Source organism: Cornus florida, unplaced genomic scaffold (genome assembly GCF_030987335.1).
Source record: "Cornus florida cultivar Cherokee Brave unplaced genomic scaffold, ASM3098733v1 CherokeeBrave_3.0.0_Hap2_Chr11, whole genome shotgun sequence".
NCBI lineage: Eukaryota > Viridiplantae > Streptophyta > Magnoliopsida > Cornales > Cornaceae > Cornus > Cornus florida.
Genome location: NW_026775581.1, coordinates 99,955,244 through 99,980,148, shown reverse-complemented (window position 1 = coordinate 99,980,148; position 24,905 = coordinate 99,955,244). Strand labels below are relative to the sequence as shown.

General features: G+C 37.5%; 1 protein-coding gene across 4 annotated transcripts in view; it reads right to left on the bottom strand.

The window, feature by feature from the left end:
- Positions 1-3,609: 3,609 nt before the first annotated feature.
- LOC132281804 (ABC transporter D family member 1) overlaps positions 3,610-24,905 on the bottom strand; it is a 38,762-nt gene continuing 17,466 nt past the window's right edge. For all 4 annotated transcript variants that reach the window (XM_059783473.1, XM_059783472.1, XM_059783471.1 and 1 more), the window contains 22 exons: positions 24,293-24,490; positions 23,662-24,116; positions 21,885-22,020; positions 21,727-21,805; positions 19,997-20,235; positions 19,373-19,677; positions 19,148-19,259; positions 18,901-19,059; positions 17,453-17,552; positions 17,219-17,327; positions 15,585-15,675; positions 15,137-15,261; positions 14,852-15,001; positions 14,684-14,756; positions 10,095-10,275; positions 9,842-10,000; positions 6,503-6,664; positions 6,197-6,433; positions 4,749-4,912; positions 4,592-4,644; positions 4,392-4,470; positions 3,610-4,129 (listed from right to left, as the gene is read on the bottom strand). In XM_059783473.1, coding sequence (XP_059639456.1) covers positions 4,043-4,129; positions 4,392-4,470; positions 4,592-4,644; positions 4,749-4,912; positions 6,197-6,433; positions 6,503-6,664; positions 9,842-10,000; positions 10,095-10,275; positions 14,684-14,756; positions 14,852-15,001; positions 15,137-15,261; positions 15,585-15,675; positions 17,219-17,327; positions 17,453-17,552; positions 18,901-19,059; positions 19,148-19,259; positions 19,373-19,677; positions 19,997-20,235; positions 21,727-21,805; positions 21,885-22,020; positions 23,662-24,116; positions 24,293-24,490 — 3,453 coding nt within the window. In that variant the 3' untranslated portion in view covers positions 3,610-4,042. The remainder of the gene's footprint in view (positions 4,130-4,391; positions 4,471-4,591; positions 4,645-4,748; positions 4,913-6,196; positions 6,434-6,502; positions 6,665-9,841; positions 10,001-10,094; positions 10,276-14,683; positions 14,757-14,851; positions 15,002-15,136; positions 15,262-15,584; positions 15,676-17,218; positions 17,328-17,452; positions 17,553-18,900; positions 19,060-19,147; positions 19,260-19,372; positions 19,678-19,996; positions 20,236-21,726; positions 21,806-21,884; positions 22,021-23,661; positions 24,117-24,292; positions 24,491-24,905) is intronic.

The window sequence follows — 24,905 nt, the reverse complement described above, 5'->3', positions numbered from 1 at the left end:
CGACACATGAGCAAATGGTAAGAGGTATCTGAATCAATGACATGAAATTTCACCGAACTTTTAAACTTCCCAATGGCCAGTTCGGCCGTCACGTGTCCCTCAGTTCTCCGGATATCACTTCCAAACCCGGCGATCTCAGTTCGCCTTCGGACAACTTTCTCGTCTGGGAGACCGCATGATATTGAGGGATGAACCATTATCTAGAAACGCCCGTTTGAGCTCGACCCCATTGAGCGACGCCATGACGTACAGTGGCCTGTTGTACGGAGTAGGGACACATTTGTCTTCCTCTGTAAAGACTATAGCTGACCCAGCTAACTTTTGTGATACAGGGAGTGACGCGATAGACGCTACTTCTTTGACACCCTCCTTCACCGCTAGCCACAGAAACTTCGCTATTTCCTTCTGGGCAAAAGGAGAAAAATCCATCTTTTGGAGAATATTCTTGACAGTGGCCGTTCCCAATAAACGAAATGCATCTAGGTCGTGTTCTTCTACCAGCGCGACCTGGTCGGCATCCTCCTCGACCCCTTCCTTGCCAATTGCCATTTCCGATACCATCATCACTACACCTCGATCGTGCGCAAGAAAAGGCTCTTCTCTCACATCCTTGGGGGGAAGAATGAGCTCGCCACTAGCAATCCGCCTATGGAAAGTATTTCGCAACGCCCAACAATCATAGGTAGGGTGACAAGTATACCGGTGATACAAGCAATACTTCGGATTAGCTATCTCCTCTGGTGTGGGCTCTCGGGCCACCTCGGGCAGCCTGATGTCTCTATGTTGGATCCATTTTTTAAGAATGGTCTCTACTTCCTCTGGAGTGCATGGGAACGACGGAGGAGCCTCGTCCGGATTCTTCGAGCGAGGAATACGGGCTGGCCTTGTGCCTCTCTTATTTGGAGATTCGTCCGCAGCCGAAACTTGAGGTCTACGCCTGCCTCGATACTCTTCTTGTGTGGCGGCGTGTGCACAAATAGCGAGGTTACTTGCCAAATTCCGGGATGCCTCTATCAGGTCGGTGAAAGTGAGGAGCTTGAGGTTAATGAGATGGATTCGATAAGACCCCTGCATGCCTTGTATGCAAATCTTGGCCAGCGCCTCCTCTTCATGGGTTTCAAAGCATTCCATGGCTCGGTCATGAAATCTATGGACATAGGTAAGCAAATCCTCTCCCGGGCCTTGAGTCTCTTTAGTCAAGGAAAGTGTAGTCACCCTTTCCTCTGCCTGAAAGAACTTTGACTGGAAAATCGTGACTAATTGGTTCCAGGTAGTGAGCGACCCGGATTCCAAATTCACATACCATTTGTAGGCCCTATCCGTGAGAGTTTTTGAAAACTCCCTCAGACGCAGGGTATGATCGTTTCCAAAGGGCCCCAGAGCCTCAATAAACCGTACCACATGCTCTCGGGGGTTCCCTTTCCTTCCATCAAACTTGCTAAACTTGGGGGTCAGGTACCCTGGGGGGTAAGGGAGAAGCGCAATGGATTGTGCGTAGGGTGGTTCAGGGGCTACCTCCTGCATCAGCATACTTTTTTCGTTTCGCAACAATGTTTGCAGGTCCGCCATAGTTACATATGGCGACCGCTGCGCAGGGTCCTTTTGATGTCCAAATCCCTCCGAGCCCGTGTCTCTGTGATGAGCCACTCTCCGACTGGTACTCGGCATACTCAACCTTGCAGGCGCCGTAAGAGGAATACTGAAGAGGGTTCAGCGAGCCCGCGGCGGTGTATCCCGCCATCGCCTGTGTCGACCAGTGGCTCACCTTGCCTCGGCTGACGACGAGAACGTCTGTCGCGCCGGATTGTCTGGGGTTGCATGTTCACCAAAGAGAGTATCACTCGGATTTGCGCCTTGCCACAGTGCTCCTTGGTCAGCAATCTGCCGCAGCAGGGTCACTACCTCCCTCTGAGTGCCTTCAAGCTACTCCATTCTGTGCGACAGTGAGTTATGGGCTTCGACTAGCACATCAGGATAAATAATCCTAGTTCCGGGGAAGTACGACCCAGGCATACTCACAGACCCATCGTAGCCCTCGCCTAAGGCAGGGCTGGTTTGAGAGGGCAGATTGATCTCTCGTATGCTTGACATAGGTGAAGCGCTCCTCCCCAACAGAGTAGCCAAAATGTTGATGGTAGTTCGTGAGCAGGACAAAGAGATCGTTCCATGTAAGCCAAGAGATTTGAGATCAGTATCCAAGTGGATATCTAAGCAACACAAGGGATTCTCTAAGTGAGGAGATTAAGAAAGGGAAGGCCGGCCTCAGTACCATGTGAGCTCGAGCTTATCCAAAGATAGATATTAATGTGGTGGTTCTGTTGTTTTAAGGCTGATTAACACCCCTATTTATAATGTTTACCTCCTCGATCAATGTCTTTTGGTCCTTTAGCTGAGCCCGCTCTTATCTAAAAGCTTGATGGTCTCTTCTTCTGACGGATGAGACATTGATGGATGGGCCGCTGCGCTTTGCCCCCCGGTTAAAGGAGGTAATGGCGCTCTTTAATTAATATGGGTCTCATCAAACGTCTTTCACAATTAATGCGTTTCTTATCCTTCATTGCTCGAGCTTAGGTACCAAGTATCCTTTCCCCCTTGTGTTGGCCTCGGGCTGAGGCGACCCCTTGGATCTCAGCCACCTATCCACATGCCCTCAGATTCCCGTGCTTCAGTGGGGATAGGTCCCTTTCGAGGTCCTGCCTTCATGACCTCGCAAGATCCTATCCCAATTTTATCCCGAGGTCCTCTTTGCCGAGACGGGAATTATGTAAACAGGTTAGTCGAGGTCGCTCCTTCAGAGAGCGTCCTCGAACGAGCCAGGGGGGTAAGAGCCCATCCGACTGGAGTGGGGCGCGTCCACAATGGAGGAAGGGTAGCGACCCATTCCTCGGCCAGTGAGTTCAGTTATCGAATAAGTAGCTCGAGAATACCTAATCCATTATGGGCACGCCAGGTCAGCACTAGCCAGTTGTGCCTATATTGCAGAGGTGGCACCACTTAACCAGCTATTGTAACGCGGTCATCAACAGTGAGTCATAAAGCCCGTGTTAGAGAAATACATTCAAAAAGGGCTGTCACCAATCCTCGATGTTGTGAATATATATTCCCTCTTGAGTTGGTTTAATTCTTTCAGTAATTCAACAATTTCTTCACTCACCGTCTTATTTCCAACCGTCTTATTTCCAACGTCTTTAAAGTCACAGAGAAAAGCAATTTCTTTTTTTTATTATATTTATATTTTTATATTTTTTTGACCAAATGGAACTTTAGAAGATGCATTTCAAAAGAAAAATAAGAAAATATTTACAAAGAAAAAAATATATTAAAATTTAACTCATCAAATTTGACAAGTCATTTTAACTCAACTTCCATGTGAACTCAGCCTCAACCCTCAACCCTCAACCTACGTAGATCTTTGCCAAATATCGAAAAAATAAAAATATAAGAATATTTTTACAGAAAAATATATATATTTTCCCAAAACGAAGCCGACTCCATAATTTATTGTATATTTCCTAATATTCTTATCGCAACAGAATCAAGGTGAAATGGGTCGGACGTATCTCACACGGGATCCAAAACTCCAACAATTAATATTCATATCACAAGACGTCTGGCAATGTTTATTGTGGGCATGAAATTAGGATGAGAACACTTGATACTAGTGAGTGATGGGGGCCAATAAGGCATCATGTTTTTACAACATTTAAGAACCAATAGTTAAAAAATTGCTATACATAGTTTCTTCCTTTTCCCATAGATTACAAAAAAATCAATACATGCTCTATGCTCTAACCTTATTTTCTGTGATTTGATTCAACAGTTCATATAATAATACTACCACCTGGTTCTGCTCTTTGGCCCTTCATTATTTGACATGGGATGCTACCACACATCATGTGGTATGACCAAACTAATCACTTCCTCCTGGACGTCTGTCTCAGTCTACGTTGGCTTGCGCCCACCACCAATCACTCCACCAAATGCAGGAAATTACACTACATTACATTTGGGCAAGACAGCCAAGGGGATAGACATTCTCGAGTCACTGCTTAATAGAACGAAGCTCCCACCTACCCTCCCCATCGATCAACCGCAATTCCTTTGAATGGAACGGTATTAAAGCAGGCCGCTGTTGACAGAACCAAAGTTATGAACCATGTAAGACAAGCAATATTTTATAAAACAAAGCACGAGGAGGGAGAGTAAATCATTAAGTATATACTAGGTAGATCAATTGAAAAATAAAAAAATAATAATAATTAAACAAAAAAAAAAAAAAAGGGGCTAATCCAGCACAGCCCAATCTATCATATGATCAGATCTACTGCATCACTGCTCACAATACCTGATGCATACCAATTTACTATGACAACATTCATATTATTACTTACCTGCGAGGATGTTATGAACGTGATGCCCATATCAGTTGCTAGTCTATAAAGGTGTTCTTCAACGTCAACACTTGTAGCACTGCCATTGAGGATCCGGGGAAAAAAAAATAATAATAGCAAGATACCATGAGATCACGGATAAGCCTTTTTTTTCTTGAGGAGAAAAAAAAAATTTAAAATAGCAAGTTTTTGTAGCATACTTGGTGCACTCATCAAGGATGCCAAAATTAGGCTTGTGAAAGAACAGACGTGCCTAGTAAAACAAAAAATATTTTGTCAAATACTTAACCACCACTTGGATAATAAATTGTTCTTGTTAAAAAATGGGTAAAGATGCTACAGAGCACGTGAGCTCACCATGCCTAATCTCTGCTGTTCCCCAAGAGATAGGATGTCCTCCCAGTTCTGATTAGCATCCCACCCACCGCCTTCTCTATCCAGAAGATAGAGCAGTTTAACCTTCTCAAGAATAGTTTTCAAATGTGCATCCAGAATGTTTGTGTCATCAACGGGTTTTTGACCTGAATTTTAGCAAGATTATGTTTGTAATCAGGAAAAAGAATAAAGCAAATAAAAAACAACTTCAATAAAATATTTAATGAAAGTGAAAGACGTGCACACTCATACAATAAACAGGAGGAGCAAAAAAATGTTATTTAAAATATATATATATATATGTATGTATCTAATCCAATAGAACAACGAGAACCAAAATAAAATAGAAAAAAGCATTCCTACATACAAATATATGCCAAAAACCAAACCAAAAACATTGCTCGAGTTCTTAAAGAGTTTTCAAAAGTTACATTAGACTTAAATGTACAACTACAGCTTGTGACAGGAGCCTTATTTCTAACTTTAAATTAATTGGATCCCTACCCTACCCCGCAAGAAGCAGTTCTTCATTTATGTATATTTACTCTTTCTTTTTCCTCAATATGAGATGTTTCACCAAGCATGAGCTTCAATAACAATTCCTCCACCTCCCAAAGAAGAAAGAAGAGGTTGACTGTCCAAGTCCCAATTACAAAGAAAACAACAAGACATGACTGTCCTATACCAGGGTCCTATACCTGCCACCTTTTCATGACCCACATGGCACACTACTGTAGCTTGTGTTTGTGGCTGATAAAGGGAGCTCTCTATTCCTAGTGCAAATTCAGGGTAGGGGTCACCTAGTCCAAACCCTGAGAAAGTATTATATACCACGGGGGTATGGTACCCCGGGTCAGTGGGAGCCATTGGATCATGGATGTGGTGATGGGCCCCACCACACCCATGGGTTGAGAAGACCCAGGGTACCATACCACCGGGGTATTTAATATTTTCTCCCAAACCTTGCAGGCTCTTGTACGTACTAATCCAGTTAAGACAAGTATCTCACTTGAGGAGAGAACATAATGCTGCACTGCTATGTTGAAAGCCCCAAAACTAGCTATCACACAACAGACAACTACCGCAAGCCTACTCAACTAAACTCATAAGCAGAGGCCTCGCAACTAATAGAGAAAAACAACCACTAGATGAGACTAGTATGGTAGTATTTGAGTCTCCTTGTTCGGATCTTGACCGGGAAAAACTATTTTCATTGTAAATTCTCTTTCATAGACCCAGATTGGAAAACCAACACTTTTTTAAACGAATGAAATATCCAAGAGCCAAAAGATAAGTATATAATTTTCGAAAGAGGAACACAGAAGCAGGAGGCTGTGAGACATGTTCCGGTATAAGATAGGGAAGAAAATTTCAAAGGATTGATATAAGAAACATATCATAAAGGATAATGAAGACATAAACTAATTTACCTTTTCTGTGCAAACTTAACGTCCTTTCCTCGGCTTCTTCACAGGAGAGAGGATATATAATTTGATCCCTCAGGGTTCCTAAGCATGTGTATGGTCGTTGAGGAACATAAAAGACCCCGCAACCAGATCCAGATTCCTTGTAAATATTTTGGAATGGTTTAACAAGTCTACCACTGGCGATGGGCCAAAGACCTCGAAGGACTCTAAAGAAGGAACTTTTCCCACTCCCATTTGGACCTTGAAAATATCGGACTTGTCAGAAGTGAAATATGCACAACAGGATAAACAAAGAAATATTTCACCAACCAGTAAGAAGTAGGCTGTTTCCTGGTAGGATATCACATGTCAACTCCCGAGCCAACAATTTCTGTGCTGGGGTAATGATGTCGACCTTCGAGAAGGAAATGATATCACCAGAGTGAGATTCAGCCGCCTTATGTGGAGAAGAAGTGCCACCAACAGGTTCCCCTGGAAGAATACCAGCTTATTAGCACAAATGCATAACCTTCAGGCGATTTTATCAAAATAAATATAAAACAAAAACATATTCATTAGGCAACCAATACAAAATAGTGCGACCATTATTTGCATAGAAAAACATTAAGCATGAGATTGCAACGAATCACGATGTCGACTATTCGAACAAAAAACAAACACAAGCCAAGTTGTACTGAACTTTTAGGTTATAAATGAAGAAGAATGAAACCAACACAAACATTGTGATGGAGAATCTGCAGGAGTACCAACCACATAATATACTTTTATTGTGTCTCACGTATGAAAACCCATAATACAATGTTGTTACAAAGACTTCAACTAATCTGATTAAGAAATCAATCAATCAGAAACAATTCACAAATATAACTCCTAAACACATAATACTGCCATATTAGAATCAACTAAAATATTAAATTAAATTAGGAAGCCTACCAATTAGAGAAGTTGATTTTATTTGCAACAAGATTAAAGATGGAAACATGTTATACGCTCAAGAATGTAGTTGTAATTCGTACCTCCTACATTAAAGAAGACACATATATTTCTTTCTTTATTCCCACTATTTGGAAGCAGCATTCAAGCAAGGGAAGGTCTCCGTTTATGTCCTCATAGTCATTATTATGTAGCAGTTGCACTGCTGATATACTTGTAAATTTACTTCTTATGATTGAATGCAAGGGGGTTACTGCCTATTATGAAGTACAAGGGGGTTATAAGCAAAGCATATATAATAGGAGGGGGTTATCTGCATTTAACCCTTTTTCAAAATGACAGCTATGCATAACTAATTTAAGTATATAGCGGTAATCCAAAAGAGTAAGCAAGCAGATTGATCTGTATATTTCATACCAACAACAAAAACAAAATCTTTGCTGAGACCAAATTGATGGTTACCTATAAAAAAAGGCATCATTCTACTAATCAAGTGATCAATGTTTAAGCATTTATCCATCATCACAAGCCCTGCAACAAAACTCATTGATAGGAACCAAAGCAATATACAACTTTTTTGCCCCAGTAGTCCATTCCCTGTTAGAGAGGGCCTTATAGTATGATTTATGTGAGAAAAAGCAAATTACAGTCTTTCAGTACCAGCACAATTTCATCGTCTGGGAAAGCTAATTATATGATAAAGCAACACTCTCCAATTCCTGATAATGGAGTCTTCTAGTAAAAACAATATTCCAATGCATGGCCCACCACCAGACCACAATCTTTCACCATCCATCACCGTTTACAAATATCTCATAAAGATGGGGAATTCTTCCTTAAGGAAGGTCTCCCCAAAACTTCATGCTGTCACCCTCTCACTTTGCAACTCACCAAAAGTATCAAGGTCATTTACATCAAATTTGCTTTCTAAAGGTCCACTCCCATCTAATTTATACTTCCAGACTACAATTTTCTATCTTACTCTACTCTTCCTAAGGTGAATCTCCATAGTCATTTTCCTAAAAGAGCATGATTCACACAAATCAATGACATTAGACACCAGCCTTTTGTAGAGAGTAAAAACAATCACAGACTTCACAACTCAAGATGGAACCTAAACTCTTTGCTCATCCCTTAGAAGATTCCCCAACCTTCTAGACACCAAAACAAAGGATCCTTTAGAACAATATAACCAACCTTATGGTGGTTGGAATGCTTCCTAAAGTACTTTTTAAAAGTTAACTTCTCTCCCCTAGAACAATAAAAATTTGCCACCTATCTCATCTCATCCCTAGCAGTAAGTGACTCCCACATTCTACTTTCTAAGTGTTGAAATATATAAAAAGTTGAAGAAAGAAATTAAACATGAAGACCACAAGGATAGACACACAAAGCCCAAAGGGCTACATCACTTTTATTATATTCTCTCTTAAGATTGTTTACAATGAGCACCCCTATTTATAGGTGAAAGAACAACGTGATGAATATGGAGAATACATTAATGGAGGATTCATAAAATCAATCCCATAAATCACTCCAATCATACTCTATCATAGACTAAAATCAGTCCTACAATATTCTCAAAGCAATATTTTGTGGATTAATTTAAGGTTCCTATAATAATATTCTCCAACAATAAGAAAATAAAAAAGGCAAACCAAGAAATGAACATGAAAGACTCCCTATTTTATGACAAAAAAGATCTCCACTACCCCTGTTTGCATTAATTTGATTCTTCATAAAATAATCTTAAGCCCCAACACTATCTCAAAACAAGCAACACCCCCCACAATTATTGAAACTTAACCTCATTCAGACCATAAAGAAAATGATAACAACAAAAATAATGGTCGTACTGCACTAGTGCAAAAATTTTGATTGAATAGAGATTAAAGTCCTTACCATTTGGATCATATAATTCATCTAGTCAAGCAACATCATGAAAAGATCAAACTAAGGACCCCAGATATGTCTATGGATTAAAAGTACTACAATAATCCCAAACTAATAAGAAAACTTCAAAAACACACCACCAAAAAAATAATGGCTGTCATTACATTAACAGAATTTTGAAAGAGAGCCAATTGAAGTTTTTTATCGTGGACCGTTTCATCCATTTAGTCAGATAACTCCACAAAGTACCAATATTAAAGAATCTAGATGACTAAGGATTCAAATTACTATAATCTTACACTAACAAGACAACCTTACTAGAGTCAAATGTCAGCTTTCATTTGAAAAACCTAACATTGCATCATGCCTCAACCTAACTTAAATCAACAGTCTTAATCCTAATTCAATGGAGTGAATCAGACCAATCCTTTGCCACCATCCACAGCTATTGAAGATAAATTTTCCTCAATACTAGAAAATCATTGAAAGCAGGGCCACTTGTGTTGGCTGCTGACAACATCAATAAATGCGAAGGTGTGTCAAACATTTAGCTGGACCATATGTTTTGCAATCCACAAAAGTTGGATTCCCCTTGGTACAAAACAGAATGTTGGATATTTTGTAAAGGCAAATTTAATTGTGCCCAATATAGATTGATAGCGAGCAATATAAAGGACGTCCAAAAAAAAAAAAAAAAACGAACATAAAATAGAATTCATAGATGTCTTCAAAAAAAATTCAGAAGAAATAACTTTTTGTTGAAAGATCAATTCAAAGAGATATAAATTCAGTGGGACAGTCAACAAGCAGAAAAGGACACACCAGATTGAGCAGCATCTAGAAGTTCTTCAAGCTCAAAAATCCGATTAATACCCCCCGATAGCTCAAGGAATTTTCTATGTAGTTCAAGAATGTCGCCAAAAGCTAAAAAGCTTTGAGATACAACAGATGCTAAGAACCGCAGTGCATGAGCCAGCTCACCTGAAAAATTATAGAATGAAAACAGTTCCAACTTTAATTTGCTAAACAGGAATTACCATAACCGAATCAACAAGACTCTCTAATTTAAAGTCACCTTGAGTTGAAGTCAAGGCTCGATCTCCCTTGTGTTCCATAGCATATAACAAACTCAAACCCCAGGTAACATTGTGTGGGAGTTGTTTAGTGATAAAGTCATCCAGCATACCATATAGCCATTTCTTCCTTAGAAGTAACGCAGAGTGATCGAGAAGTTCCCCAAATCTTGATTCAACCATCTGTTTAATACAAGAAGCGTCACCGAGGAATAGACAGATGATTATAACAAGCGGATTACATTATACAGGAGTAAATCAATCAGTAAGGGGAATAATGAACCTTGATTTGTTCGGTATTTACCAAAATCAAATTTCCATCTGTAATCTTAGAAAAAAGCAATGTTCTTTTAGAAATAAGACAATTAACAAGTATAACTACTGGCCATATGACCAATAGTACCTTGCTGCCCCCTCCTTGAATTAGTTTCCTGAAGTCTTGAGACTCACTAGCACCCTATTCCTCACGAGGAAAGGTGGAGCTATGAAGCATTAACACTTCTTACTCCCTTGTTGTGTCCACTCTGTGTCCTATTTCAAACTTTCTTAGACCGTATCATGTCCTGTCCATATTCGTACTACGTAGGGTAACAATTTAGTTTATGGGCAAAGGTAGGGGATAAAGAGTGCTCGGAAAAAGGATAAACAATAACTTGTGCAAAACAAATCTACCAGACCCTGAATTTAGTAAATAAAGTATTCCCTGCCCTTAAACAGAGTCAGTTCGCTTAAAACTCCAATGACAATATAGCAGGGCAGAAGAAAATTAGTTATATAAACCATGGAATGACATTAATCCAAGTTTTCATAGCCCTAATTAAAGGGAGGTCCATCAATCAATTTTTCTCCACAAACTCTTCAAACAACCTTATCATTTCTCACTGATAGACTACAGCACCATACCATCATCACCAGAAGTCCAGAAAATGCCCTCAAAATGAATAAAGCTCTAATAAAAGAGGTCCCAGGGGAAGTGCTTATTAAGCCTAGAAACATTCTTCACTATGCAAGAAATTAAGATGGGGATGGCTCAGAAAGACAAGGAACATTCATACTGTGCTGACAGAAAGCAGTTATACCAATGATTTATTAACCAGCTAGGAAGCGCTGGAATGCATGAACCTTCAACTAGTATGTCATGGGCCTAAACTCTCAAAATATTTTCAGAGAAAATTTTTATTCCAGCCAATTCATTGATCCCAACAATCACTATCTTGCTACAACAATGTCATGGAGAGACCTAATCTTTGATATTTCACGAAGTGAGTGCTTTGGGACTTGAACTTGCACCAATGATACTGATGTTCATTACCCAGTGTCGTACCGACCTTTAAATTGTTTGAACTGTTCAAGAATAATAAGAACTCGCTGGTTTCCAAAACCTACTCAAAAACTATTTTTGGGGAATTTTTCCTCATCTGCTTCCTCCTTTATGAAGCATCGAAAGCCCTAAGGTATACAGGATGTTCTCACAATAAAAACAAATCTCTTCTTCATCGTCCTTTTCGTCATCCACCGTTCTTCTACGTCATCTTAACATTAGATTTTTCTAATTTGAGGAAGTTACACACTTGGAAGACACAAAACTCAAGTTCCTGAACAAGAAGAGGGAAAAAGAAGAGTTTCAGGTAGTTGTACCACATGCAGGACCTTTTACTGCTTCAGTGGGTCGTCAAGGCCCTAGGATATCCCAACCATCAAACCGCCAAAAAAATAAAATAAATAAATAATAATAATAATAATAATAATAATAAAACTAATATGTGTTTCTACTATTCTTATTGTTTGCTTTCTTTTCTCCCTTTTTCAATTAGTGTCAATTTGATTACGGTCTGAAGTCATGATCAATCCACTTGTGAGTTGACCATGAATCCAACTCCAACCATTGGACTCAAAAATCACAATTAGTTTATTCTTTTCACTTGACATTTTATCTTGCTCATTCTTTATAAATTTTGAAGTGATTTGTTAAATTTCATATTGTTCTCTCGGTGCACCAATTTGAATATTTAATTGATTAAAACTTGTTTAATATGCCCTTCTTTAAATTAAGCTTGCTTAACATGATTACCACTGGCAGTTTGCCCAGGTGTTATCTGAGTCTCTTTAAAAAAACCCTGATTGTGGGTTTTGACCTCACCATCCATCCTCCCCAGGCACGGAGCCAAGTGAGGCCCAGTGGGGGCGGGCACCCCCATTGGAATTTTTTTCATTTACATTCCATTCTTTTGAGTTTATCAAAATTCTAATAATACCCCACAAATCTTTAAACATTTTCACTCCTGCCCCCACTAAAAGTTTTATTTATTTATATTACATTCTTGAGAGTTTCTCAAATCATAAACGATCAGTTTGGTTCAATGGTTTTGGATTTTCTGATGTGCAAATATATATGTGTGTGCGTGTGCATGCGTACATATGCATAAAAAATATATATATACATAGCAATCAAATGAAAAACCAAAATTTCAAGCATATATAATGATCCTATATACTGAAGTGTAAGATAAGTTATATTCTCCACCAGTAAAAATTGAACAAGTGTATTATATTGCATATTTATTTATTTATTACTAACGATTTGTTTCGGTTCACTTCATTCCTTTTGGCCTCCAAACCTAGAACCAAACCATATTCAATGATTCCTTAAATTTTAGAACCGAAACCAACTTCCATTACAAACCCGGACAATACTGCACAGTACAATTTTGTCTGGTTTGGTCTAGGAAGCATGAACACGCCTAAAAGGTAAGTGTTTATATCAAACACACGCTGGACACTCCAAAAAACGTGTCTAGAAGCTTTTCCATTTTGGACACGTTGCAGATGCTCCATAGACATGCATCAAACATGCGGTCAAAATGTGGGCACACATGCCTGATTAAAAGGGAATTTTTAGAAGATTTCAAAAAAAAAAAAAAAAAAGAAAGAAAGTGGATTAATATACAGTATGTACAATGCTTTGAAAATATTCAATAATATAAAGGTCAAAACATTAAAATATATATATATATATATGAAATTTATCAATCCACTTTATTTACTTGACTTTTTATACTTATTACCTGTTTGATATAGGAAAAGATCACAAAGAGAAAATGGTAGGAATCTTGCTCTCTTTCGCAATCAAGCTTCGAACTTGCAATGCCCAATCATCAAAACTTGATTGCTGGCAGACCACCTTTTTCTTCTTTATGAAACCCTCTTTCTCTATCTTTTTTTCCCCCTATTTGCATTGTTATCTTCTTCCTATCACAAAGCTTTTTCTTACTCTATAGATTCTCACTTTTATTATCAGCAAGGTGCTTATTTTTTCCTCAACAAAATTTTAACTGTCTTTATTTCTTTTATTATTAACTAATTCTCTTTCCCCTAATAGAAATCCCTTTCTTTTCTTCAAGAAAGCCGTAATTTTAGAGAGGGTTTAAAATTCTCCTTCAGCCAATTCTCTCTCTCCCTTCTTTTTTCTCTTCTTTAATGAGAGAATTATTGTTGTAGATCATTAGTTATTGTGATCTGAGATTTTTTATTTTTAATTTGATGAAAAGTAATATTAGCACAAATAAAAATATAAATTTATTATTCGTTGTGTCCCCACCATGTCCTCATCTTCACTCTTTAAGATTTGTCGTGCACGTGTCGTGTCGTATCCATGTTGTCTATCTGTATCACTGATTCTTAGGGTCCAGTTTACTAGTTCTAACGAGTTCCATCTTAAAGAATCCTTCCTATCCTGTTGCAAAGGTGAGCTATAAATGATCACCATTAGTAACTCTTAGTAAGAGTTAATTTACCTGGAGGTTGGAAAGGAAAGGATATAGTCTAAGAAGCACGGACAATTCTATGAAGATGCTGTGTCCATGTCGGAAACGACACTCCATGGACATGTCATGGACACGTGTCCGATACTTCATGAACGTGTCTATAATTTAGAAATAATTTTTATTAATTCGAACACTTGGCTGAAACATCCCAAACATTCGACTAACAGATCCTGAACACTCGACTAACATGTCCTACACTCTCAAATACAAGTCTTATATAATACAAGCATATAACAATATTGAAACATACAAATACAGTTCAAAGTGTCTAGCCTCCTTTTCTTTTAAAAGAAAATTGATAAAAACTCGACCCATTAAGTCAAACCACATAGTATCATATCTTTCCTTGCTAACTCTACCCATGTTAGTTTTGGTACTCTTCCTTTTTCCGTAACATGTCATTGTTCCCGACTGGTGCACTAAGTGGCCATTCTAGCACAATACCCCATAGGTAAATGAAGACAGAAAGAATATGAGTTGTAGAACGGAAAGATTTATCAGTATTCTCTTCCATTCTATTTTATAAAATGGATATTGAAGCCTCATTTTCAGTCCAACTTTTATTGTGAAAGCAATCTATGCCCTCCCACCAAGATATGGTAAATTCATTACTAATATAGCATGGCCACAGACACAAATCAAGCTGTGATATTCACCAAAGTATCAAGCAATAACGATAAAAATGCAAACAATAACTCATAAAAAGGTAGTAGCACCCAAATTTCAAGCATGTGGAAATTGGAACGTAGTGAAATTCCAGAACTAACCGCTTTTTCTCTAGCACCACCCCCAAAGAAAGCAATGGATTCGGCATGCGTACGCAATCTCTCATGCATGAATCTAATTAATGAATGGTATAACAAGTCAGACTGATGTTCATAGAAATATAGACTCAAAGAAGCAGTACAATAAACATCAACAGATTCTGAAATGACCTAAAGGTTCCCTCAAGTTGTTGTTCTCGACTTCCCAGGTCACCAAAATCAGGAGTAACACTCCTCAGAAAACCCAGACCCAGTAACATATAAGCATATAATATAGCAACTCCCCTTCGACCTGTTAATAGCTTCATTCTCCAGGTGAACCTAAACAATTGGAGCATTGCTTTAGATTATTGAAGAAAAAGTGAAAATATGCATTTTACCTCAAACCAAGATCTTGCAATGAAGCCAAAATACAACCACAAAGAAAACTTAATAACCATTGCCACACACACTCACCATAAAATGTCGACAGATGGTTTTACCATTCCAGTAAGCAGCCCTGACAAATCAGTTGTTAATTTCTCCAAATCTTGTGTCATTCTCTGATCTGCATCAACATTTATGCTTGACATGTGGAATACCTACAAACATATGCATTTGACATTAATTTGGTAACGTTCTTAGTTTCGCGTGTCTCAACTTTGGATGCTATAAATATACAGCATTGACCAAACTCAGAAGCCAAACTCAGTGCATGAAACTGTCAATTATTCTTTTCTGAAAAAGAACTACAAAAGTACTATTTGAAAGTGTTTTAAAGAAAATGGAAATGGAGATACCAAATTCTAAATTCTATAATGACATGTTATAAAAACAAGACAGTAACTGCCAGGCAAGAGAATATAACCAATATTCTAAGTTCAGCCCGAGTAAAAAGGAAACACTCCCATTCCTATTCCATTACCTTGTAGTATGCGTTCTTTCTTAAGTAGTTCCTCAGTAAATGTTGAGTCAAACGAATCCTCCATCCAAGGGCAAGTCTGGCCGTCAAGTGCCTATGTAACAAGGAAAAATAAATAAAATATAGTGAAACCCTAATGTGTAGTAAAAACTACTACTAACTACAACAACAACAAAGCTTTTTTCTAACAAGTGCTCCAAAACAAGATTCCCTCACTCAGAAACCTCCACCGTACATCCCTTTCAGTGCGGTGATAAGACAGAGTTTGTAGAAACTTATTCATTGCAGTAATATGGAAAATATGGAGGAATAGAAATCAGAACCTTCAATGGAGGTCAGGCCTTACTTAACAAAAAAATAATAATAATAATAAATAAAAACGAGGTCAGGCCTTAATGCTATTCAAGTCGCCAGATGGGTGGTTTGGGAGGTTTTGGACTCCAGGGGGTTGAAAAACTCTGATCTGCAGACCTTAACTAATGATTGTGAATGATAATTCATTTAAGAACATAAGGTTGTTGCCGTCCAATTTTCTTAATATAAAAATATCTATTTGTGCTGAGTTCCAGTTATGGTTGGAGCTTTTTACAAGTGTGTTGGATTAGGACTGGCTATGTGGATACTGGTTTGGCTCAGTTCCAAAACTGGTTTAATCAGAGATCAGTTGCTACATTCTGGGTTTGGCTTCTTTTTAGAATGGTTAAGTGTTGGCCGGAGATGTTCAGATCTATTGGTGTTGGGTACTGCCGTTGGGCCCTTGTTTGGTGTAATGTGTTGAGTGGGAAGCAGTATTCTGCTTGCGCTTGGGTTATGGAGGATGATTCCAGGGGTTATCCTAGTGATAAGCAGCTGTTTTGTTATTTTCTTTTTGTTTGTAGAGGACTACAGCTTTTGTTATTTTTAGTTGCTAGCTTTTGAAAATGGGCATATTCGAGCCCTTTGTATGGTGAGGGCATACATAGTTTGTGTTTTATTCAATGAAATTCACTTTTTTTTTTTTTTTTTTGGGAGGGGGGGGGGGGGGAGGGGGGGGGGAGAGAACAAAAACTTCTTCCCAACTACTCGTGAAATTGTACTGAATATGATGCATTCTTAGGAGCAATTTATTACATAAGCCAACTCAGCCCTTTGAAACAAAAAATTCTTCATGAAAGATATGAAAATACACGAATAATGACATTCAGAGTCTATACACAAAGACTGAAATAAGGACTTGGCCTGCTCTAATCTAAAGATTTATGATAGCATTATGTTATCAGAAGTCACACTCAGAAAAACCAATCATGGGCCACAGCATTCAATGTGTCATGAGGGAATAGACAGATCTTAAGAACACATATTATATAAGAAAATTCATTTGGATCTCATGTCACCAGAAGCATATGCAAATGCATGGTGGTACCCGGGACATTGATTCAGGCTGAGAAGCAAACTAAACAGAAGCCTAAGTTCAGTCAACCTTGTGGCCCAGCACATTATTGAGTTATCCTTTGCAAAAGGTCCTAAGTAGGGTTATTAATGGAGTCTTCAGAATGTTCACTTTTAACTTTCATGCGTATAAAGCAATGTGTTTTGTATCAAATAAATATGCTCAAGGGTTTCTTAGTATGCCAAATATACTGAGCCATTGAAATTACCTTAAAGACGGTGCAATGAACGACGATGCAGCACTTTGAAGAACACTCACACCAATCAACCGAATAAAGGATGCCTTATCTTGCTCTAAAACGTACCTAACGGTAGTCCCTGAGAAAACCAAGGTATTTATATCACAAGAACATGATCCCTCTGATTTTGAAATGCAGCATTGAGGTCAAAGAATAAATAACTAAATAAAAAAACAAGAAAAGAAAGAAAGAATAGAAGGATACCATTTAAAGAGGCAATACGATCTGATATCCAAGTTCTTGAGACCACAAGAACAGCAACTGCAAGGAGTTGTGCCCCCTGTTTATCAAGTACTGAGGGAACCTAAAATAAGCAGTGAGAAGGTCAACGAGAACGTTATAGAAGATTGTAATTGTGGATCTAAAGATATATATTTGTGTACTATTGGATTTATGATAGCCCTAGGGTGCCATTAGGTAGATAACGGATGAATCACATTAAACCAATAAGTAATGGATTAACCACAGAACTGAGAAAGTAACAATCCAACAAACATCAGATTGCCATACAACTGAAAGATAAGAGATGCAAACAAATGGTTCCAGAACAAACTAAGATCTCAGTTACTTACAAACTCCAAAAGGCAGATGATTCTAACATAAAATTGATAGGTAACCAGAATTGGTGGTGGACAATCTGCAGTCCCATTGAGAAAACTTTACAATATACTGTATTTTTGGAACCGAGCATTTTCCCATTGTTATTCATCTTCTAGGGGTCAGGACTCAGAAGTTAAATTAAATGTGTAACACTGACAGACTATATAATTACCTCCAAAGACTACAACTAACAGGCTTCATACAAGGAAAAGCTAAACTGTACAGCAAGAAATCACTTAACACGTAATAAGGACAATTTATAACTATTTTCTCAACAGACAAAAAAAAGTTATCAGCATCAAAGAAACTGGAAGATAACCTCCAAATATTATTCTGAACAACACCATGTTATAATTATTGAGGGGAAATAGTTTTAAGGAACTGAATATGTTTTAGATGCAGAAAACTGATTTTGTGCCAAAGTATATGCATCAAGTAATTCCATCAAGATTTCATTCTAACATATGGCTGCTCATTGGCCCATAAACTGCAATCATTTCTACTCTGGTGCAGTAGCATCAGCAATGACCAAAAGAAATTAGACTACACGGGTGGTATGTAACAAAGCAGTATCAATACCAAAAAAACAAAGCATTTTTCATCAAAAGATCCTAGTCATTATTAATCAATCAACTCCAAATAAGGTTCTATGGGGAGTTCAATATCTTCAGTCACAAACATAACACGATCATAAAATCCTATAAAGATAAAAGTCACCAATAAATAATACACCATCCTGAAATGGACAATGAAACAATGTTAGGGATACCATGAAAAAGAAGATCCGGAAAGCTGCAGCGGTGAGAATTATTAAGTTGAGCAAGCAAAGGAGACATCTAGTATTCAAAGGAAATCATTCTAGAATAAATCCAAAACTTAATTCAACAATCATTACAATGAAGAATGGGAGCTCTAATTTGGATCATAATACAAAAAATAAATAATTTAGTGTATTAAACAGTTTCAGAAGATGAAGGGTATGCGAGACATTTAACCAAGAATTCCTCACAGAGAGTCTACAAGAAAATTGTTCTTCCAGATAAAGTACTCACCAGTACTTTAAACATGGCAGCGACTCTCAATGGCAGCATCCTTTGAGCAGTTCCGAGTTGTGGAATGATGGGCAATGGAACATCATGATCCCAAGAGGGAGACGCTGCTATTAACTCTGAAATATATGATTGTTCCTTTGAATTTGAGAATGCAGAATCCTAATATAAGATCACCAACAAGGTTTTCAAAATGAAAAATTAGGTTTAAAAGAAAAGTTCCAAGAACAGAATATAATAATTCTCAAACCTTTTTTGTATTGGCAAATGCACGTTGAACTGCGATTGCATCACTTTGGCGGTCTGTCTCAGATGACTTCATACTATTGAACCCAGCTGAAGTAAGAACTGGAGAATCATCCCTGTAGAATTCATGAAAGCATTATTAACAAAGATCTGCAGCCACAAAACAAATGGGCGCAGTAAGATTGAAAAGTGAAATAAAAAAGTCAGTTCACCAACTGAAAGTTTCAACCTCTTGTAATGAACATTCCAGCCTCCTTCACCATCTAAGGACAAGATCACGTCATGAAATGCAACTAGTGCAGGGCGATGGGATATAGTTATGCAAGATGTTCCCATGGCTCGAACTTTAGCACAGAAGCGCTCTTCCATATCAGTCGTCACAGCACTGGTACATTCATCAAGAATAGCAAATTTGGGTTTATGGTAGAAGAGTCTGGCCATTCCCAATCTTTGCTGCTCACCAAGAGATAGTTCATCACCCCAATTTATCTCTTTTTCAGGTGGGTAACGATCTAAAAGATATTCAAGGTCAACCTAGTAAAAAGACAAAAAAATTCCATTAAAAATTATGCCAAAGAAAATCTTGAAGATTCAGTAGACCCATGATATGATTAACTCAATCAAAGAGAAAAATGAGAGATCTCAGAGAACCCATGCAATTCTAAATAAACTAAGGCTATGTTTGGCTGCATGGAATTGGAGCCTTGGAATTGGAATTGGTGGAATTGGAGAAAATTTTGGTTCAATTTTGTGAGTTGCTTTTCTCCAATTCCAAAAATTCCAATTCCAAAGCTACAATTCCATGCAGCCGAACACAGCCCAAGAGAAAAAAGAATATTGTAAAAAAACTTACATTTTTCAACAGCTCAACCATTCCACTATGCATGAGCGGTTCAACCTCTTGATCTGCAGTAAGAGGATAGATTAACTGGTCGCGTAGTGTTCCTAAAGCCGTATATGGTCGTTGTGGCACATAGAAAATCTCCTTATTCAGATCAGAACCAATCCCAGGTTTCACAATATGACCAGAAACTAATGGCCAAAGGCCACCTAAAACTCGGAAAAGCGAGCTCTTGCCGCTACCATTCGGACCTTCAGCAAAACAAAATGCAATATAAGTTCTCCTTGTCAAATATTATATACACAAGCAATGTCGAAGAAACTCGTGCTATTGACATCCATCCATATTTAAGCATATGTTCAAGCATCGCATACAATTCTTTTTTATGATCTCTCCCCCCACCCCCCAGTGCAACAACAAGCATGTTCCAACAGGGACCTGAATCCTGTACCTCCCTTCTGCCCAAGTAAAAGCTGGCACTCTTTGTATACCAGTATAACCAGAAACAAAATATAGCATCAAGTTTAGGCAAACAAACAATAAAGAATGCTGGAATGATCGCGCAAACAAAATGACCACCAAATAAAATCTAGATGAAAGCCTGCGTTATCTATTTCTAGGCCATCATCATCTATGTTAGATGCATATTTAAAAAATTGTGAAGGACCTTTCAAGCACAACATGATATCACCGTTATGGATATGGATAACAAACATTCTGTAGTAAAGAACATATTCCTAATTTACTTGAAGTTCTATACCATAATTTCTTAATGAGTTAGATATGTCTAAAAGGGAATGGTTCTCAGATTTTCAACCCTATTTTATGTAAGCAAGTCCTGTTATCCTTGATATAATGAAAACAGGAACTATCAGAAATCAACATTCAAGACACATTCTAAAATGCCCTGAATAAATGAATCCACACATTACCCACACCATAAATAGGTATCCAGGTCCACGCAATATACAAGTTATATTTTCAAAAGCTTAATAAACAATGTAAAAAAATACTGAAAATTTTAGTTTAGCACATGGCACCTCAATACAAGAATTATAGAGATGTTCCATGCTTGTTTACTTCCTGTATTCAGCTATTCGATCTCCCAATAATTTTTGCATGCCATTAATTTGAAAATACATATACATATGAGTCGAGGGCAGAAAGTAAGAAAGCAGCGAAGAGCCCAGGCCAAGAAGCATAATTGTAGCTACCCAACCAGACCCCCTGCCACCAGTGTGACTTGTGAGGGAGAAACAACTTTCAAGAATTTGAGATGTAGTAAACTCCATGAAAACATGTCTTTCTCGCTTTCAGTTTGAACATTTATCATCAGTGTTGTCTGAGAGAATATATTTTGTTATCATATTAACACAAACATGCACGATCTTTATAAAGTCATGCTTCCCAGGATGTCCATTTGCATGACTTTTTACAATCCCTTTAAAATCAATCAGTGGGAATATATAACATGTTACCAGAGTGCAGTCACAAATTTGAGAACTTTGAAGGGATCGAAAGAAAGAGCGAAGAGCCTCAGCCCTTAAAAGAACTGCAGTGTACAATTAATTAAGTAAAAAATGGATACTCTGAATTCATAACTGAAGCTTTCCCTACTTACTTCAACAGAAAAATCAATAGGAATAGAACCACAAAAAGAACCACACTTTCAAGGACAATGTGATGTTTTAAGATAAGGAAATACAAAAATGAAGTTTATAATTATAAGTAGATGAAATCACCTGTGATCAAAAGATTAGATCCTGATTCAACCCTTAGAGTCAAATCCTCCACCAGAACATTACCAGTTGGGGTAACAACCTGGAAGATACTATATTAATTTCAAAATATATAACAGATAGATGATTGTGAAACATGGAGTCCATGATTTTCCAAGTACCTTAACACCATCAAACTCAATGTAATTAGCTTCAGTCACGTAATTCCTGCTCCCGTTTCTTCGCGGAGAAGATATATCATTAATGCTTAACTCTCGCGATACAATCATGAGTTCATGAATACGATCCGCATAACCACTGCAAATTAAATGGTTAAACTTACAAATGACCAAAAGGTCAGGCACAGGAAGATGAATTATTAGCATGCTTCTTTCTACTATGTTGTCAAGCCCCCAATATCCAGCTTATTAAACTGCGAATACATTAAGGAACAACATTTGACAGGAAAAAAAAGTTCACCTTTGTATCATCTGTTACCATTATGTAATGGCTGTCAAGGACATTTCGGTCAAAACCCACATCTATGGATTGTTGGCAGACTTAATTGTTTCCCATTTTTTAAACATATTCTGTCTACTTACTCCCCATCCATGTGGGATAAAGGCAAGGATGATGATGATGATTGTGTCTACTAAAAGTCCAAGTTCCACACTGGAGGCTAAATTTACAATTTAAATGCTAGATGGACTAAATCAGAGGCTAGACTAAAACAAGAAATTTTGGAAATTTAAGGGTTTTTTCTGTAAGAACTAAGTCATGAGCCTATTGTTGGTTCAAGTTGCAAGTAATTATATATTTTGGGAGGTTTTTCGTTTTTTAATTGTTATTTTACCATGAAACATATATGACTACACGCATAGATCTGCATTCAGTAAAATGATTAGCATCAACCATATACTATCGCCACCTTGCTAATTTTAACGCTTTATATGTTACTTTCTTTAACATCCCACCAATCTTAACACCATGATATGAAGTATCTATTTTTGTGCTATTACTTCTTTATTTTCAAATATTATATTTTCCTTAATTTTAATATTAGTTAATCTCTATCAGTTTAGTATTTGTTTGACTCGGACTTAAAGCAATAAGAATCTAGTGATTAAAGTGACTAACTCATAGGAGTATAAGTTATCTTTAAACATTAAGTAGTAAGAATAATGCAAAAAATGGCAACTCACATGATCTCGACAACAAATATAAAGATCAAAAACCTGCATGCCGTTTTTTTTAAAGGTTGTGAATCAATGATGTATGAAATATGAACATAAACTTATTATTTATGTTATGTAGTAATGGAGTAAATTACTATGTAGTAATATTGCATTTTTAACCTTTCAACCAACAAATATTTGGCTCTTCTTTTAGTTATCAGTTTTAGACTTGTAGTTGCATTTCTAGTCATTACTTCTATATTGGCGCAACCGTAAGGTTGCTCCATTATGACCTGGTGGTCACAGGTTCGAAACAAAAAACAACACTCTCGGTATTGTTACACCATGATCATGACATAAGCCAATACCATGATTTTAAACCATGGAAGCAAATAATCAAAATGCAAGGGATATTGCATCAACATGCTATGTGGGACCACAAGAAAGTCAAGAAAACTCAGCATAATATGTTGTTATGGCCTTAGACGTTCACTCCCAAACAACATCAAAGTGCACATTAAACCAGTGAAGAATTAAATCTTATGAATGACTACAACAAACAACTGCCTAGTAAAGCAAACAAAATCTGCGGAACGAAAAAAGTACAAACCTTCCAATCCATCAAATCTGCAATTTTTTTGGTGATGCAATTCAAGAAGTGATTATCTTGCGTATCAAACTAAAATGTTTTAGGTAATTACAGTCATTGCTTAGCGGCATGCTAGAGAAAATGCCCCGTGTCATATCCCTAAAATGCTGAAACAAGAAATGGATCAAGCAATACCTTAGACGATTAAGCCGCCTTGAACTGATGGAAAGAGTTCCCAGGGACTGAAAAAGTGATATTATAACACTAGTATGATATCTTAGATTGCTCAGCATCTCTGCTCGTCCTAAAGTTGAAGTGTCAGGTCTTAAATTGCCAGAAAAGAAGGGCTCAATAATCAGGATAACAGCAACAGTAGCACCAAGATACTTTAATAAGAAATCTTGAATCATGCCAAACCACCAATGGTCATGTAGAACAACACTCAAGTGCCGCACAAGAGTCTTAAACTTTCGCTGAATATGAGATTCTTCTCTACTTTCACCACCATAAAATGCTATGCTCTCTGCATGGGTCCTTAACCGTGAGTGAAGTTGTCGATACTCTCCTTCCAATTGTTGTTCTTTAGACATTAGTTTTCCAAATGCAGGAGAAAAGTTTCTGATTGCGGTCCCTGCTCCTAATACATAGGCCTGGAAAGTAACATTAGATTGTGAGTGTCAAACTAACTGCTATAATTGTGATGCAAAGTTCTAAGGTCCATCAGTAAATGGAAGTACTAAGCCACTGAAGCTCAACAGTATCTAAAACATTAACAGACCCAAAGATAAAAAAGACAAGTCAGAGCAGTCAAAGAACAAAGAATTACCAATATCCAGAATACATATTTTGGGCTTGCATATGAACATAGGCGCCAAGTATAGAGCAAACCGTCAGTAACTGCAGTGAGATCATCCTGCACAAGGTCACTCAACTCTGAACAGAACCTTGGTACATCACTTGCAATTCGTTGCTCTGGATTAGTTATCCTACCATCAACATGTGATATTTTGTAGTATACCATATTCTGCAAACCCAGATAAATAAAAGTAGAACATGAAGACAATACCAAAGAAGATGAATTCATGGTAAAGAACATACATCTTATCAAATTAAAGGATAGTAGGTCAAATATAATACATGAACCTATTCACAATTGAAGGAAGAAGATAATATTTTGCACCCTTTGTTAAGTACTATGCTGCATAATGGAAAATAAAAATAAAGTTCAAATTTAACCATGCATTTTCACCAAATGACTCATGGACCATTTAAATAAATGAACTGCCCAATAAAATACCCAAAATAAATTATTGAAAAAACATAAACTGTAATAAAGAAACACTGTTATAGTTATATGTCAATTAATCAAACTGGATGAGGATTGTGTTAAGACCAAAAGGCCGAGTTTTCCAAAACAAGGTTTTCAGCCACTGATTAGT